The 14,316-nt window shown below is 38.4% G+C and overlaps 1 protein-coding gene across 1 annotated transcript in view; it reads right to left on the bottom strand.

Annotated features, from left to right (window-relative positions):
* Nucleotides 1-14,316, bottom strand: part of LOC692894 (notch-like protein) — a 105,220-nt gene that overhangs the window by 16,579 nt on the left and 74,325 nt on the right. The window contains exons 81-106 of the mRNA XM_021347059.3: nucleotides 13,937-14,251; nucleotides 13,354-13,683; nucleotides 12,973-13,272; nucleotides 12,576-12,881; nucleotides 11,869-12,501; nucleotides 11,152-11,787; nucleotides 10,758-11,066; nucleotides 9,715-10,644; nucleotides 9,234-9,548; nucleotides 8,823-9,155; nucleotides 8,408-8,707; nucleotides 8,018-8,323; nucleotides 7,108-7,737; nucleotides 6,232-6,543; nucleotides 5,827-6,153; nucleotides 5,368-5,667; nucleotides 4,862-5,164; nucleotides 4,458-4,775; nucleotides 4,046-4,366; nucleotides 3,656-3,955; nucleotides 3,249-3,581; nucleotides 2,855-3,148; nucleotides 2,192-2,500; nucleotides 1,460-2,101; nucleotides 686-1,318; nucleotides 48-350 (exon numbers count right to left, since the gene is read on the bottom strand). Coding sequence (XP_021202734.2) covers nucleotides 48-350; nucleotides 686-1,318; nucleotides 1,460-2,101; nucleotides 2,192-2,500; nucleotides 2,855-3,148; nucleotides 3,249-3,581; nucleotides 3,656-3,955; nucleotides 4,046-4,366; nucleotides 4,458-4,775; nucleotides 4,862-5,164; nucleotides 5,368-5,667; nucleotides 5,827-6,153; nucleotides 6,232-6,543; nucleotides 7,108-7,737; nucleotides 8,018-8,323; nucleotides 8,408-8,707; nucleotides 8,823-9,155; nucleotides 9,234-9,548; nucleotides 9,715-10,644; nucleotides 10,758-11,066; nucleotides 11,152-11,787; nucleotides 11,869-12,501; nucleotides 12,576-12,881; nucleotides 12,973-13,272; nucleotides 13,354-13,683; nucleotides 13,937-14,251 — 10,338 coding nt within the window. The remainder of the gene's footprint in view (nucleotides 1-47; nucleotides 351-685; nucleotides 1,319-1,459; nucleotides 2,102-2,191; nucleotides 2,501-2,854; nucleotides 3,149-3,248; nucleotides 3,582-3,655; nucleotides 3,956-4,045; nucleotides 4,367-4,457; nucleotides 4,776-4,861; nucleotides 5,165-5,367; nucleotides 5,668-5,826; nucleotides 6,154-6,231; nucleotides 6,544-7,107; nucleotides 7,738-8,017; nucleotides 8,324-8,407; nucleotides 8,708-8,822; nucleotides 9,156-9,233; nucleotides 9,549-9,714; nucleotides 10,645-10,757; nucleotides 11,067-11,151; nucleotides 11,788-11,868; nucleotides 12,502-12,575; nucleotides 12,882-12,972; nucleotides 13,273-13,353; nucleotides 13,684-13,936; nucleotides 14,252-14,316) is intronic.

Genomic DNA, 14,316 nt, shown 5'->3' with positions numbered 1-14,316 from the left:
TTACTACCAAAATTGAATAAAATGAATAGATTTCATGTCTTACTTACTTTCAATTATTTTACAATGGGTAAATGCATCTCCGGTATGTCCCATTGGGCAGCTACATATAGCGACATGGTTGTAGACATTACATTCTGCATTGACTCCGCACATGTCACGACAAGGATCAACACACTTTGAACGGAAACAAGCCTTATCCAGAGGACAATCGGTGCTCAATACACATTCAGGCCGACAGCCAAAATAGGGGTCCCCTTGATACTCTGGTAAGCAGGAACATACGCCATTGTGGCATACAGCATTGGGTCCACATGGAGTTGGCTGACATGGATCTACTGATTGTGGTAATTCTAAAAGTAAAGAAAATAAAGTTTCAGTAGATTCGTAAATCAAAATTAAATAAATCTATAACTTGGCTTGAATTCAAAGTAAACTATTTTTTAGTCAATTAAGATATTTTAATCTAATACCAAATTAAACTATTATATTGACTGCTTGTTTAATCTTTAGCTCTTTCGGGCAATATGCAAAAACTACTGAACAGATTGATGAACAAATCCGACAATTGAAAACTTATTTTAGAATTGGCATAAATACATCTCTCTGGTTAAAGAGCGATCGGTTTCGATTCTTCGCGTAGTTAGATTAAAACTTATTTACTAAAGTTGCAAAATATGATTATTACCTGGAAGCTTGATGTGACAGATGGAAAATGGATCTCCTTCGTAACCACTAGGACAAGAGCAAACAGGAACGTGCTTCACAACATTGCACAAAGCGTCTAGCCCACATGAACCAATGCAAGGATTTTGACATTTCATATTTATGCACGATTTGTCATTACTACAATCCGAATTGAGTATGCATTCTGGTTTACAGTTAGGTGGACTTCCGAAAAATCCATTCAAACAGGAACAAGACGGAACTCCACCGATTTCCCTACACTCCGCATTTAATCCACACGGTGAAGGAACACACGGATCTGTTGGTTCCATTAAGGGTGGCTGTTGCTCAGGTAATGCATAACATATTGTGAATGGATCTCCTGTGTATTTTGGTTTACACACACATATAGGATTGTGGTTTATCACTTTACATTCTGTATTTAATCCACAAGCTCTTTCACAGGGCGATTTGCATTTAAAGTTCTCACAGACTTTATCTAGAGAGCACTCTGAACTAGTGATACATTCTGGGCGACAAGAAGGTGGTGTTCCTTGATAGCCAAGCATGCAAGTACATATCGCCAAGCCGTTTTGAGATTTACATTGGCTGTTAGGTCCACACGGCGAAGGTTCGCAAGGGTCTAAAATTTCCGCTGTAAGTGAAAAAAACAGGATTGCAAATTTGGAAATAAAATAATAAAGAGCTAGTGTAAACAGAATGATAAAACAATAGTAGCATATTTTATTTTATTTATTGAAATGGAGCTATTTTATTTTATTCAAGTTATACTTACATTCAGCTTTAAATGCGCACATCTTGTATGGATCTCCATGATATTTCTCAATACACGAACACGAAGGATTGTGATTAACGACGTTACACTGAGCGTTAATTCCACAAGTGCCCGGGCATGGATCTTTGCATTTGTTATTGTAGCATGCAAGGTTCGAAGGGCAGTCAGAATTTTGAATGCATTCTGGCTTACACGCTTCGTATGGGTTTCCGAAATAGTCAGGTAAACAAATACAAGATCCAACACCATTCCGTTCTCTGCATTCAGCATTAACACCACATGGTGATGGTATACAAGGTGTCGGACGTTCCACCACTGCGGATGATACTATTATATTACAGCTAAGGAATGGATCTCCTGAGTATCCATTTTCACACAAGCATATGGGAGTATGGCTTACTACCCTGCATTCAGCGTTTATACCACATGCCCCTGCGCAGGGGTTTTGACATTTTCTGTTAATACAAGCCATATTTTGAGAACATTCAGTGTTACTTGTACACTCCGGTCGACAATTAGGAGGTGAGCCAATATATTCTAATAAACATTTGCATTCTGCATTTTCACCATTCTCTGTACATTCTGAATTTGGACCACACGGTGAAGGTAGGCACGGAGTGACCTTCGCAGGCGGTGTGGCAGCTAAAAGATAAGCGAGGTATTTGTAAACTTTCCAATCTATTTTGTCAATCGTTTGTAATAATACCGTGCACATAGATTTGTAATACTTACGGATAATTTGGCATGATGAGAATGGATCTCCAGAAAATCCAGGCGAACACGTGCATATGGGGTTATGATTGACAACAATGCATTTTGTATTGCGACCACATGCTCCAGGACACGGGTCTATGCATTTTTGGTTGGAACAGGCTTCATTTAATTTACAATCAGAGCTCAATATGCACTCCGGGCGACAATTTGGAGGACTTCCGAGATAGCCACTCACACAAACACACACGGCATGTCCATTCAACTCTCTGCATTGACTGTTTGGTCCGCAAGGTGACGGTACACAAAGATTGACAGGCGTGGGTAGCTCTGAAAACGTTTTAATGATTATAAAAATTATAAAATGTAATCTACTAACTTTTAGAAAATAAACACGACTATGATACGTATCCAGATATTTAGAAAAAATACACATATGCCACTTCAATATGAGTTGTTTCTTTTAAACTTAGGAATGTCAGTAGGGAGATCAGGTAGGTATGTAATCCTTAAGAGAATGCTCCTGTTACAGATGAATAGTAAGATTTATATGGAAGTACAACCTAGAGCCACAAACCACGGTTCTTCAAAAACTCGATCGACTTTAATCATGCAAGATCCTTCAATCTTCAAATCCTTCATTTTCAAATTTAAATACATATGCTATTATCTGTTATCCCTTACCTAAAATTTGTGTGCAATAACTGAAAGGCGAACCAGTAAAACCAGATGGACATGAGCACATGGGAATGTGATTAATAGTTTCACAAATTGCGTCTGTTCCACAAGTTCCAATACATGGATCTTTGCATTTACTATTAATACATGCCTTGTCCCTAGCACAGTCCGAATTTAGGACACATTCTGGCTTACATCCGAAATACGGATCACCATGATATTCTGGTATACAAGTGCACAGTCCATCTTCGCAAATAGCATTTGAACCGCACGGTGAGGGAGAACATAGGTCAACATGTTCTGAAATAAAGTATATTAAAACACGATTAATTTCATATAGATGTACATTTAAATTAATTTGTAAGCTAATCTCAGCTTTTAAATTAGATTTTTTAATTACCTTCTTGTTTCAGGAAACAGCTACTGAATGGATTTCCTGTATATCCTGGCAAACACGAACATATTGGCAAATGGTTGTTTACAATACACTGAGCATTATTTCCACATGCCCCAGGACAGGGGTCCAAGCACATGTTGTTAATGCAAGCCGTTGCTGCATTGCATTCGGAGTTTATTGTGCACTCGGGTCTGCACCGGGGAGGAGAACCTTTGTAATTAGGTACACAAGTACAACGGGCATTTCCATTTACTTCTTGACAAATGGAATTAGGTCCACAGGGTGATGGAATACACGGGTTAACTTCAGGATACGTTTCGAGACTCGATATGGCAACTAAAATGTTAGAAAATAAGGACATTAATTCCACAATATAAAATTAGGAAAATACCGTATTTGTAAACACTTACTTGGGACGCAATTAGTGAACGGATCTCCTGTAAATCGATCTTGACAAGAACAAATCGGATTGTGAGAAATAACTCTACAATTTGCATTTCTACCACATTGTCCTATGCATGGATCAACACATTTTCGGTTAATACATGATTTCACAACAGAGCATTCACTGTTGATGGTGCACTCGGGGCGACAGTTTGGAGGAGTTCCCATAAAATCAGCTTGACAACTACATACGGCTTGTGAGTTTACTTCGCGACACTCACTGTTGGGACCGCATGGCGATGGGCTACACGGTGTTGGTTTAACGTCTAGAAAAAGAGGTCATTGAATGATTAGTAATGACAATTTCGTTAAAATTTTATTTATTTCTATTTTAATAAATTTAAGTAAATTCTTACCTTCAACTTTAGTAACACAGTATTGATACGCATTACCCGCTAAGCCAGGTGGACAGTGACATGATGGCAGATGATTAACCACTTGACAAATTGCGTTTGGCGCACACACTCCGGGACAAGGATTTTTACATTTGTTTTGAATACAAGCCAACATAGGAGCGCAGTCACTATTAATAACACACTCTGGCCTACATCCTTCGTATGGATTTCCCATATAGCCATCAATGCATTTACAGGAGCCAGCGTTATCTTTCTGCGTGCATTCTGCGTTTAGACCGCAAGGCGAAGGCTCACACGGCGTGCTGTATTCAATGAAGGTTTCTAAAATAATAATAAAAAAATATAAATAGTATAAACATTAAATTACTAAAACAACGCTACGTAGTAACCGGTCATTAAAATCATAACTTACCGCGTATTGGACTGCATGAAATAAGTGGATCTCCTGTTTGACCATTTGGACAAGAACAAACTAATGCATGACTTATAACTTTGCAGTCAGCATTATAACCACAGCTACCTGGACACGGATCTTTACATTTCTGATTGATACAAGCCTGACTACTTGGGCACTCTGAGTTACTGACACACTCTGGACGGCAATTTGGTGGCGTTCCCGAGAAATCCGGCTGACAGGTGCAAGAAGGTGATTCTGCGATTACTTTACATATAGAATATGGACCGCAGGGTGATGGCGTGCAAGGATCAACAGGAGGTAATTGCGCTGTCACTGTAAATAATCAATTGCAACATTTATTATCCAATTTAATTCAATATTTAGAGTATACATTTCGAAATTTATAATTTTAAGTTTACCTATCGGCTGGCAGTTTGTAAACGGATCACCCGTATACTGTGGTGGACAAGAACATATGGGATTGTGGTTTACAACTTCACATTTAGCTCCATATCCGCAGCTACCTTGACAGGGATTAATGCATTTATGGTTGTTACACGCTTCATTTCTAGGACATTCAGCGCTAATTATGCATTCTGGTCGACAAGATGGAGGAGTTCCAATGAATGATGGCAAGCACGAGCATACTGCTTGGTTATTCACAGACCGACACTGACTGCTTGGTCCGCACGGACTCGGATTGCATGGTTCCTCGTGGACAACTGTAAATGTGATTTATAAATTATAGACTAATTATATTGAAAATGTGACGTCTCTTCTTGAATTGCAAAGGTTAAGACACAATGACAAACCATTGTGTGTGATCGCTCTAATAATATTATCAGTTTATAGGAAAAAAATCTTATCGTATATTTCATAATCAACTAGGTTGTTAAAAATATTTCATTTACGTATAAATAAATACCTTGTATAGTATGGCATTCCACAAAAGCATTGCCCGTTGTACCGTCGGGACAAGTACAAATTGGTATGTGGTTATAAACACTGCACTGGGCAGTAGGTGCACATGTTCCGGGACAAGGATTCATACATTTGTTCTTTGAACATACTTTGTTCAGGGGACAATCTGAATTTATCACGCATTCGGGCTTGCAACCTAAGTAAGGATCACCGAAGTACTCTTCTAAACATGTACAAATTCCATCATTGCATTGGGCATTGAATCCGCACGGAGACGGATAGCAAGGATCTTTTGGTATTTCATCTGAAATATACAAAGACATTAGTTGCAGCGTTATCCTATTTTTAGTAATCTAAAAAGTCCAATCAATCAATCTGTCTCACTGATTTAGTTCAATGGTGAGAATAAAAATCACGTAAGCTTATGTTATATATACGTAATTTATTAATTGCAATACTTTACCTTGAATAGGTTTCATCAGGAAACAAGCCGAAAATGGATTTCCGGTATATCCTTGGATACAAGCACAGGATGGAACATGATTGAACACTGAGCACTCAGCGTTTTGGCCACAGCTTCCGGGACAGGGATCTCCACATTTCATATTGAAACAGGCTTTGTCAGAAGGACAGTCTTCATTTATAGCACATTCTGGTCGACAATTTGGTGGAATTCCTAGGAAATTCGGTATGCATGCACAAGACGGCGAACCGTTTATTTCTCTACAAATAGCGTTATCACCGCAAGGATTTGGCAAACACGGATTCTTAGTAACTGGTATATCTTCAGCTGTAATAATGAAGTATGTAAATTAGTTAATTGTGACTTATCAGTTTTACATCTTATAAGTATATGTACACTACTTACGTTGAGGATAACATCTTGTGAATGGGTCTCCGAGAAATCCTAGTTTACAAGTACAAATAGGACTATGGTTTATGACTTTACATTGGGAATTTATTCCACAATGACTTGGACAAGGGTCTGCGCATTTTAAATTGATACATGCTCTATTCTGTGGACATTCCGAGCTAACTGTACATTCTGGTCTGCAACCAGGCGGTGATCCCACGTATTCAGGCATACATGAACATGCGCTCTGATTATTAACTGTGTGGCAGATACTGTTCGGGCCACATGGATTAGGCACGCACGGTGTGATCGATATAGCTGTTGGAACTGAAATAAGTGAAGATATATTTAAGATTAGATTTATGACCTATAAACATCATAAATGTGGCTTAAAATTTAAATTAAAACAAATGAAGAGAAATTTTAAGAAGTCGTCGTGGTCTAATGGCTAAGACGTCCCGATGTATTCGTATCTAGCGATGCACCGGTGTTCGATTCCCGCAGGCACGTACCAATTTTGTTAATGAAATACGTACATAACAAATGTTCACAATTGATTTCCACGGTGAAGGAATAACATCGTGTAATAAAAATTAAATCCGCAAAATTATAATTTGCGTAGGACGTCTTGTGAGTGCGCACGAGTACGTACCACTACACTACCTATTTCTGTCGCGAAGCAGTAATGCATTGCGGTTTGAAGAGTGGGGCAGCCGTTGTACTATAAAAACGGAGACCTTAGAACTACCATATCTCAAGGTAGGTAGCGGCATTTACGTTGTAGATGTTTATGGGCTTTGGTAACCAATTAACAACAGGTGGGCCGTGAGCTCGTCCACCCACCTAAGCAATAAATAAATAAAATATATATATAAAGTTTTTTAAATATACCTTGCATAATATCACATCTTCTATACGGATCTCCGGTGTAACCTTCCAGACACGAGCAAGTTGGTAAATGATTTACAACGGCACACGTTGCTAATGCTCCACATGTTCCTGGACATGGGTCTTGGCATTTGTTGCGAATACAACTCTTACTAGGTTCACAGTCAGTATTGATGGTACATTCTGGTCTGCAACCTTCATACGGATTGCCAATATAATCGGGTAAACAAACACACGATCCGGCTGAATTATGTTCTTTGCATAAAGCATTAGGTCCGCACGGCGAGGGTTCGCATGGTGACGAATGTTCGTATAAAATTTCTTCAATAAAGCATCTCGTAAATGGATCACCAGTATAACCGTTATCACAAAAACAGGTCGGCGTATGACTTATTGTCCTACACAGAGCATTAAGTCCACATGCGCTGGTACAAGGATCAGCACATTTTTGATTTATGCAAGCTTTGTTAACGGGACATTCATTGTTACTAGTGCATTCAGGTTTGCAATATGGCGGTGTACCAAAGAAATCTGGCATGCACATGCAAGATGGAGTTCCAGATACTTCTTTGCAAATTGAATTTTGACCACATGGAGATGGCGTACAAGGCGTCACGTCCGCTGTAGGTACTCCTAAAATAAGTTGTTGTAGAAATTACATATTAGACGACAGCAATTACGGTTTAAAGGATAGAGAGAGGTATTTGAAGAGCTTAGTAGGAAAGTATTTCATATTATAATACTTCAGAGCTTTAGAAATTGGTTTGTTTTAAAAAAAAAAATTTAGTACACCTTGGATGCTATTAATATGTTGATAATGTATTGATTTTTTCGAAATATCTACATTTTTGAAGATTGGAGGATAGTGAATTTTAACACTATCGTCCAATCATTAAATCATGAATATACTCACTAAATGGCACGCATCTTGTAAACGGATCTCCAGTGTATTTATTTGGACAGGTACAAATTGGGTTGTGTTTAACTACCATGCATTTTGCTTCTATTCCACAAGATCCATCGCATGGGTTAATACATTTTTGGTTGCTGCACGCTTTGTCAGAAGGACAGTCTGAACTCACAACACATTCTGGCCGACATAAAGGAGGACTGCCAATATAACCTTGGATGCAGGTACATACAGCCTGCCCATTTATTTCACGACATTGACTGTTCGGACCACAAGGTGATGGAAGGCAAGGATTTGTCACAACAGGCACTACGAAATGACATAAAATTTAGTACATGTAAATTATCAAGTACATTGTATATTTAATGATTATTTACTGATATGATATTATACCTTTTATGAAATCACAAGAGTAGAAAGCATTTCCAGTCATGCCTTGAGGACAACTGCACATTGGCGTGTGGTTTATCACGTCACATATGGCATTAGAAGCACATGTGTCTACGCATGGATTTATGCATTTATTTTTAACACAAGCTTTATCTCTAGGACAATCAGTACTAAGAACACATTCAGGTCTGCATCCAATATATGGATCTCCTTGGTGTTCTTCTATGCAACTACAAACACCATCAGAACAAATGGCATTTGAACCGCATGGTGAAGGATTGCATTTATCAACAATATCTGCTTCTAAAAATTAAAAAGAAGATTGTAATTATAATTTCGTTTAGAATTTTTTTTGCAATTGCTCCAATAACATATATTTTAAGGGTAGCACTTTATAAGTTTTTTATATTATAATTACCTGGTGGTTTTGGCTGGCATATGGTAAAGGCATCTCCAATATAGCCATCAGGACACACACAAATCGGTGTATGACGAGAAACTGTACATATGGCACCTAATCCGCATGATCCTTTACAGGGGTCTTTACATTTTTGTTGTATACAAGCTAATGATGTTGGACATTCCGAATTTACTATACACTCTGGCCTACAGTTCGGTGGATTTCCTATATAATTATCCATACAAGCGCAGGAGGGAATGTTTCCTATTTCGTGACATATGGAATTTGGCCCACAGGGTGACGGAACGCAGGGATTTCTGTATGGTTCTAAATCAGCATTAGCAACTGGAGCTAAAAGGACAACGTGGAATAATTAACAACTATTGAAAATTGATTAAATTAACAAAAAAAAAATTATAATAAACTTACGGGGTATAGGATTACATCTTGTGAATGGATCTCCAGTATAATGCATTGTGCATTGGCAGATTGGATTATGATTTATAACCCTGCATTCTGCATTGATTCCACAGGCATCCAGGCAGGGGTTACCGCATTTCTGATTAATGCAAGCCATGTCTCTAGGACATTCTCCATTAGTTACACATTCGGGGTGACAACCAGGAGGAGACCCAACGTAATTTGGTAGACAAGAACATACAGCTTGTTTGTTGACTTCTTGACATCTACTATTCGGCCCGCACGGTGAGGGCTGACATACGTTAATTGGCGTTTCCAAAATTTCTGTAATTTAATAATCAAATATTCCAGTTGCAATCTATGGTACTTTACAAAATTTAATAGGTAAAACATAAAATTGTAAATTTATGTTCATCAATGTAATCATCATAATCATGTGAATAATTTTAATGGCATTTATAAAGTAATGGATGTGTTTTAAATAACTTACGTTCTGGTGTACAGTATCGGAAGGGATCTCCAGTATATCCTCGTTCGCACGAGCAAGATGGGTTATGGTTCACTACTTGGCATACTGCATTCGGTGCGCATGCACTTGGACAAGGGTCTTGACATTTGTTTTGCAGACAAGCTTTGTTTGAAGGACAATCCGTATTAATTATGCATTCTGGTTTACAACCTTCATAAGGATTTCCAAAATATTCTTCCAAACACACACATGAACCAGCACCATTGAATTCTTTACAAATAGTATTTGCACCACAGGGTGAAGGTTGACATGGAGTTGTTGCTTCAGATATTATTTGTATGCGGTGACATTCTATGAATGGATTTCCTGTATATTCTAAATCACAAGAACAGGTTGGAGAGTGACTTACTACATGACATTGCGTGTTTAATCCGCAAGAACCTGGGCAAGGGTCTTTACACTTCTGGTTAATGCAAGCCAAGTGTAGTGGGCATTCAGTATTACTGATACATTCAGGTTTACAGTAAGGTGGTTTTCCAATATATTCATCAAGACAGGAACATGACGGTGCTCCAGAAATTTCTTGGCACATAGAGTTTGGTCCACAAGGTGATGGTGTGCACGGATCACTATACTCAGGCTTAAACTCTTGCACAAAGCATCTTACAAATGGATTTCCAGTCAGAGAAGATGGACATGAGCAAATAGGATTATGATTAATAACTTGGCATTGTGCGTTCACTCCACAAGTTCCTTGGCATGGGTTGATACATTTTTGATTGCTGCAGGCTTCGTTGGGAGAACAATCAGTGCTCACTGTACATTCAGGCCTACAAGATGGAGGACTTCCAACAAATCCAATGAAACAAGCACATATAGCTTGCCCATTAATTTCACGGCATTGACTGTTAGGACCACAAGGACTTGGTTGACATGGCTGTGGTTTGACAACTGAAATAAAGCCAAAAAATAATCATCAGTTTCATACCATACACTTATAAGAATTAAATCATTTAAATAGTGTGATTATTTTACAGTCTATTTTTACAATAAAATCAATGTACCTTCCAGGTGTGAGCATAGAACAAATGCGTTTCCTGTCATACGTTCTGGGCATCTACACATGGCAACATGATTGAAAACTTCGCATATCGCATTAGCGGCACAAGCGTTGCTTAAACATGGGTTTGTACATTTATTCTTTTGGCAAGCTTTGTCTTGGGGACAATCGGAATTCAGAACACATTCAGGCCTGCATTCAAAGAACGGATCTCCTTGGTATTCAGGAAGGCATGTACACTCTCCGTTATTACAAATGGCATTAGGACCACAGGGTGATGGATTACACAAATCTATTTCATCATTAATTTGTTCTGTGGAAATAAAATTCAAAGAGTTAAAATATATTACTTTTTTATAATAATGCCAAATTGACGAAAGGACAAAATGTATAGATACCTTGAAGTTTACATTCAGTAAATGCATCTCCTTCATAATTGTCAAGACAAGTGCAAATCGGCATGTGCTTCTTGACAAAACATTGAGCGTTTAAACCACAAGAGCCTGGACAAGGATCTTTGCATCTCTGGTTCATACAAGCCAAATTACTAGGACAATCAGCATTAATTGTACACTCTGGGCGACAATTTGGAGGGGCCCCAATGTAATTAGGCAAACAAATACATGAGGATATACCTCCGATATCTCTGCATTCACTAAATGGTCCACAAGGCGATGGTAAGCATGGATTCTTTGGTTGTTCCTCGTGCGTAGGTGGGCTAGATACTAAAGCAAAACATCGGCTAAAAGGATCACCTGTAAACCTTTCTATACATGAACATATAGGACTATGATTTATAACTTGACATTTCGTGTTAAGACCACACTGTCCTATGCATGGATCTTGACATTTCAAGGAGACACAAGCTTTATTTGTTGGACATTCAGCACTGACTACACATTCTGGCCTACAATTTGGAGGAGCGCCGCGATAATCTGCCAAACATGTGCAAACTGCTTGTTCGTTTACTTCTTTACATATACTATTTGGTCCGCACGGATTTGGTGAGCAAGGGTTCGTTTCAATTTCAATGTCTGAAATCAAAAGACATATTAATGAAAATATAAAAAAAAATTTATAATGCAGTTTTACGTTGAAAAGAATATCATACTTACTTTGAATGATAAGACAGCTTTGGAAAGGATTTCCAGTGAAGCCAGGTAAACAAGTGCATATCGGAGCGTGGTTCACTGTGTTGCACTGAGCATTTGCAGCGCATGTTCCTGGACATGGATCTTGACATTTATTTTGTTGACAAATTCTATTCGAAGGACAGTCAGTATTTACTATGCATTCGGGTCTGCATCCTTCATATGGATTCCCGAAATATCCAGGTAAGCAAACACACGAACCAGCATTGTTACGTTCTTTACATAAAGCATTGCTTCCACAAGGCGACGGGACACACGGAGTGATATTTTCATGTAAAATTTGTTGTATTGAACATTGTATAAATGGATCTCCAATAAAGCCTGACGGGCAGACACAGTTCGGCGTGTGGCTGACTACTCGGCATTCAGCATTTTGTCCACAAGCGCCGACACAAGGGTCTCCACATTTATTGTTGATACACGCCAAATGGTTTCCACATTCACTATTACTTGTACATTCCGGACGGCAATTCGGGGGTACTCCAGTATATTCCGGTAGGCAGGAACATGAGGGAGAATCATTATTATTTTGGCATATTGAGTTTGGTCCACAAGGCGAAGGTGAGCACGGATTAACTTGCGGTTGTATTTCTGCAGCTAAAATATTTATAAAGTTAATGTTTTATTTATTGTTCATTTATCTTCCGTAAATCTAGTGAGCCAATACTTACGTTTCAGTACACATCTAGTAAATGGATCTCCCGTATATTCGTTTGGACACGAACATATTGGATTGTGATTTACCACTTGACAAAATGCTCCAATGCCACAAGCACCATTACATGGGTTGATGCATTTATAGTTATTGCAAGCTTTATCTAAAGAGCACTCTGCACTTGTGGTACACTCAGGCCTGCAAGTAGGTGGGTTTCCTGAAAAGCCTGGTATACAAGAGCATACAGCGACATTCTTAATTTCTTTGCACTGGCTGTTCGGTCCACAAGGACTTGGATTGCAAGGGTTAATCGCTATGGGTACTAGAAAGAAAAAATATAATTTAGCGTCTTCATTGTTAATACTAATACTTATGATAACACGTTAAAATGAACAATGGGCTTTAATATATACCTTGAATAGCATTGCAAGTAACAAAAGAGTTTCCAGTAAATCCTGCAGGGCAACTGCACATAGGCACGTGATTAATGACTTCACAAATAGCATTCTGACCACACGTGTCAGGACACGGATTGAAACACTTCTTTTTAGCACATATTTGATTCTTTTGACAATCTGAACTGATCGTGCATTCAGGTCGACATCCCAGATAGGGATCACCTCTGTAATCGGGTAAACATGAGCATTCCCCGTTATTGCATTCGGCATTTGATCCGCAAGGAGATGGATTACAAAGATCAGCTGGAACCAGGTCTGTAAAAATATGAAATTTAATGATATATTAAGCACATTTAAAAATAATTTAATTTTAAACAATCTTTTCAAAGTACCTACCTTGTATTGGTTGCGGTGCACACGAAGTAAACGGATCACCCTTATAGCCTTCCAGACAGGTGCAAATAGATACGTGTTCTATAACTGAACATTTCGCATTTTGACCACAAGAACCTGGACAAGGATCTTTGCACTTTTCGTTGATGCAAGCCAGTGAACTTTGACATTCTTGATTTGTAACACATTCAGGGCGACAATTTGGAGGACTACCGATGTAGCCGGGAGCACAGGAACAGGAAGGTTGATCACCGACATTTCTACATATTGAGAGTGGACCACAAGGCGAAGGTACGCATGGGTCGTTTCTTTCCTCGTATATGGTTTGTATTACTAAAACAATTCACCGTAAAAATGAAAAGGTATCAATATAAAAGCATAAAAGTAAAACCAAAAGATCAGAGGCAATTATATTTATAAAATTACCATCGTACCGCTAAACTATAAGGAATCTAAGGTGCTAATCAAATGTTAATAATGTGAATAGTTCACTGTCATTATGTTTACGTGTTGACAGATGACAGCTGTGTAGAAGCCGTTGGCTCATCAGCCAGCGTAGCATAATATAAATCAGCCCCAAGCTTACCTGGTTTTGGATAGCATCGCGTGAAAGGATCTCCTGTGAAACCTGAATGACAGCTGCAGATAGGATTATGATTAAACACTTTGCATTCAGCTTTTTCGCCACATGGTCCCGGACAAGGATTAATACATTTATGATTAACGCAGGCCTTGTTTGAGTTACAATCTGAATTTAAAATGCATTCAGGTTTGCATGAGGGGGGCTCTCCAATATAATTGGACAAACAGCTACAAACCGCCTGACCGTTAATTTCTCGACACTGACTATGTGCTCCACATGGATTTGGAATACAAAGGTTTTCTTGAATATTTTCTTGAGCTAAAAACAAATATAATTATATAAATTATCTAAAAAAAAATAATACAAAAAAGTGCCTAGTTTTG

This window comes from Bombyx mori, chromosome 10 (assembly GCF_030269925.1).
Source record: "Bombyx mori chromosome 10, ASM3026992v2".
In the NCBI taxonomy this organism is placed as follows: Eukaryota; Metazoa; Arthropoda; class Insecta; order Lepidoptera; family Bombycidae; genus Bombyx; species Bombyx mori.
Note: the sequence above shows the minus strand (reverse complement) of the source record. Positions and strands in the feature narration are given on the sequence as shown.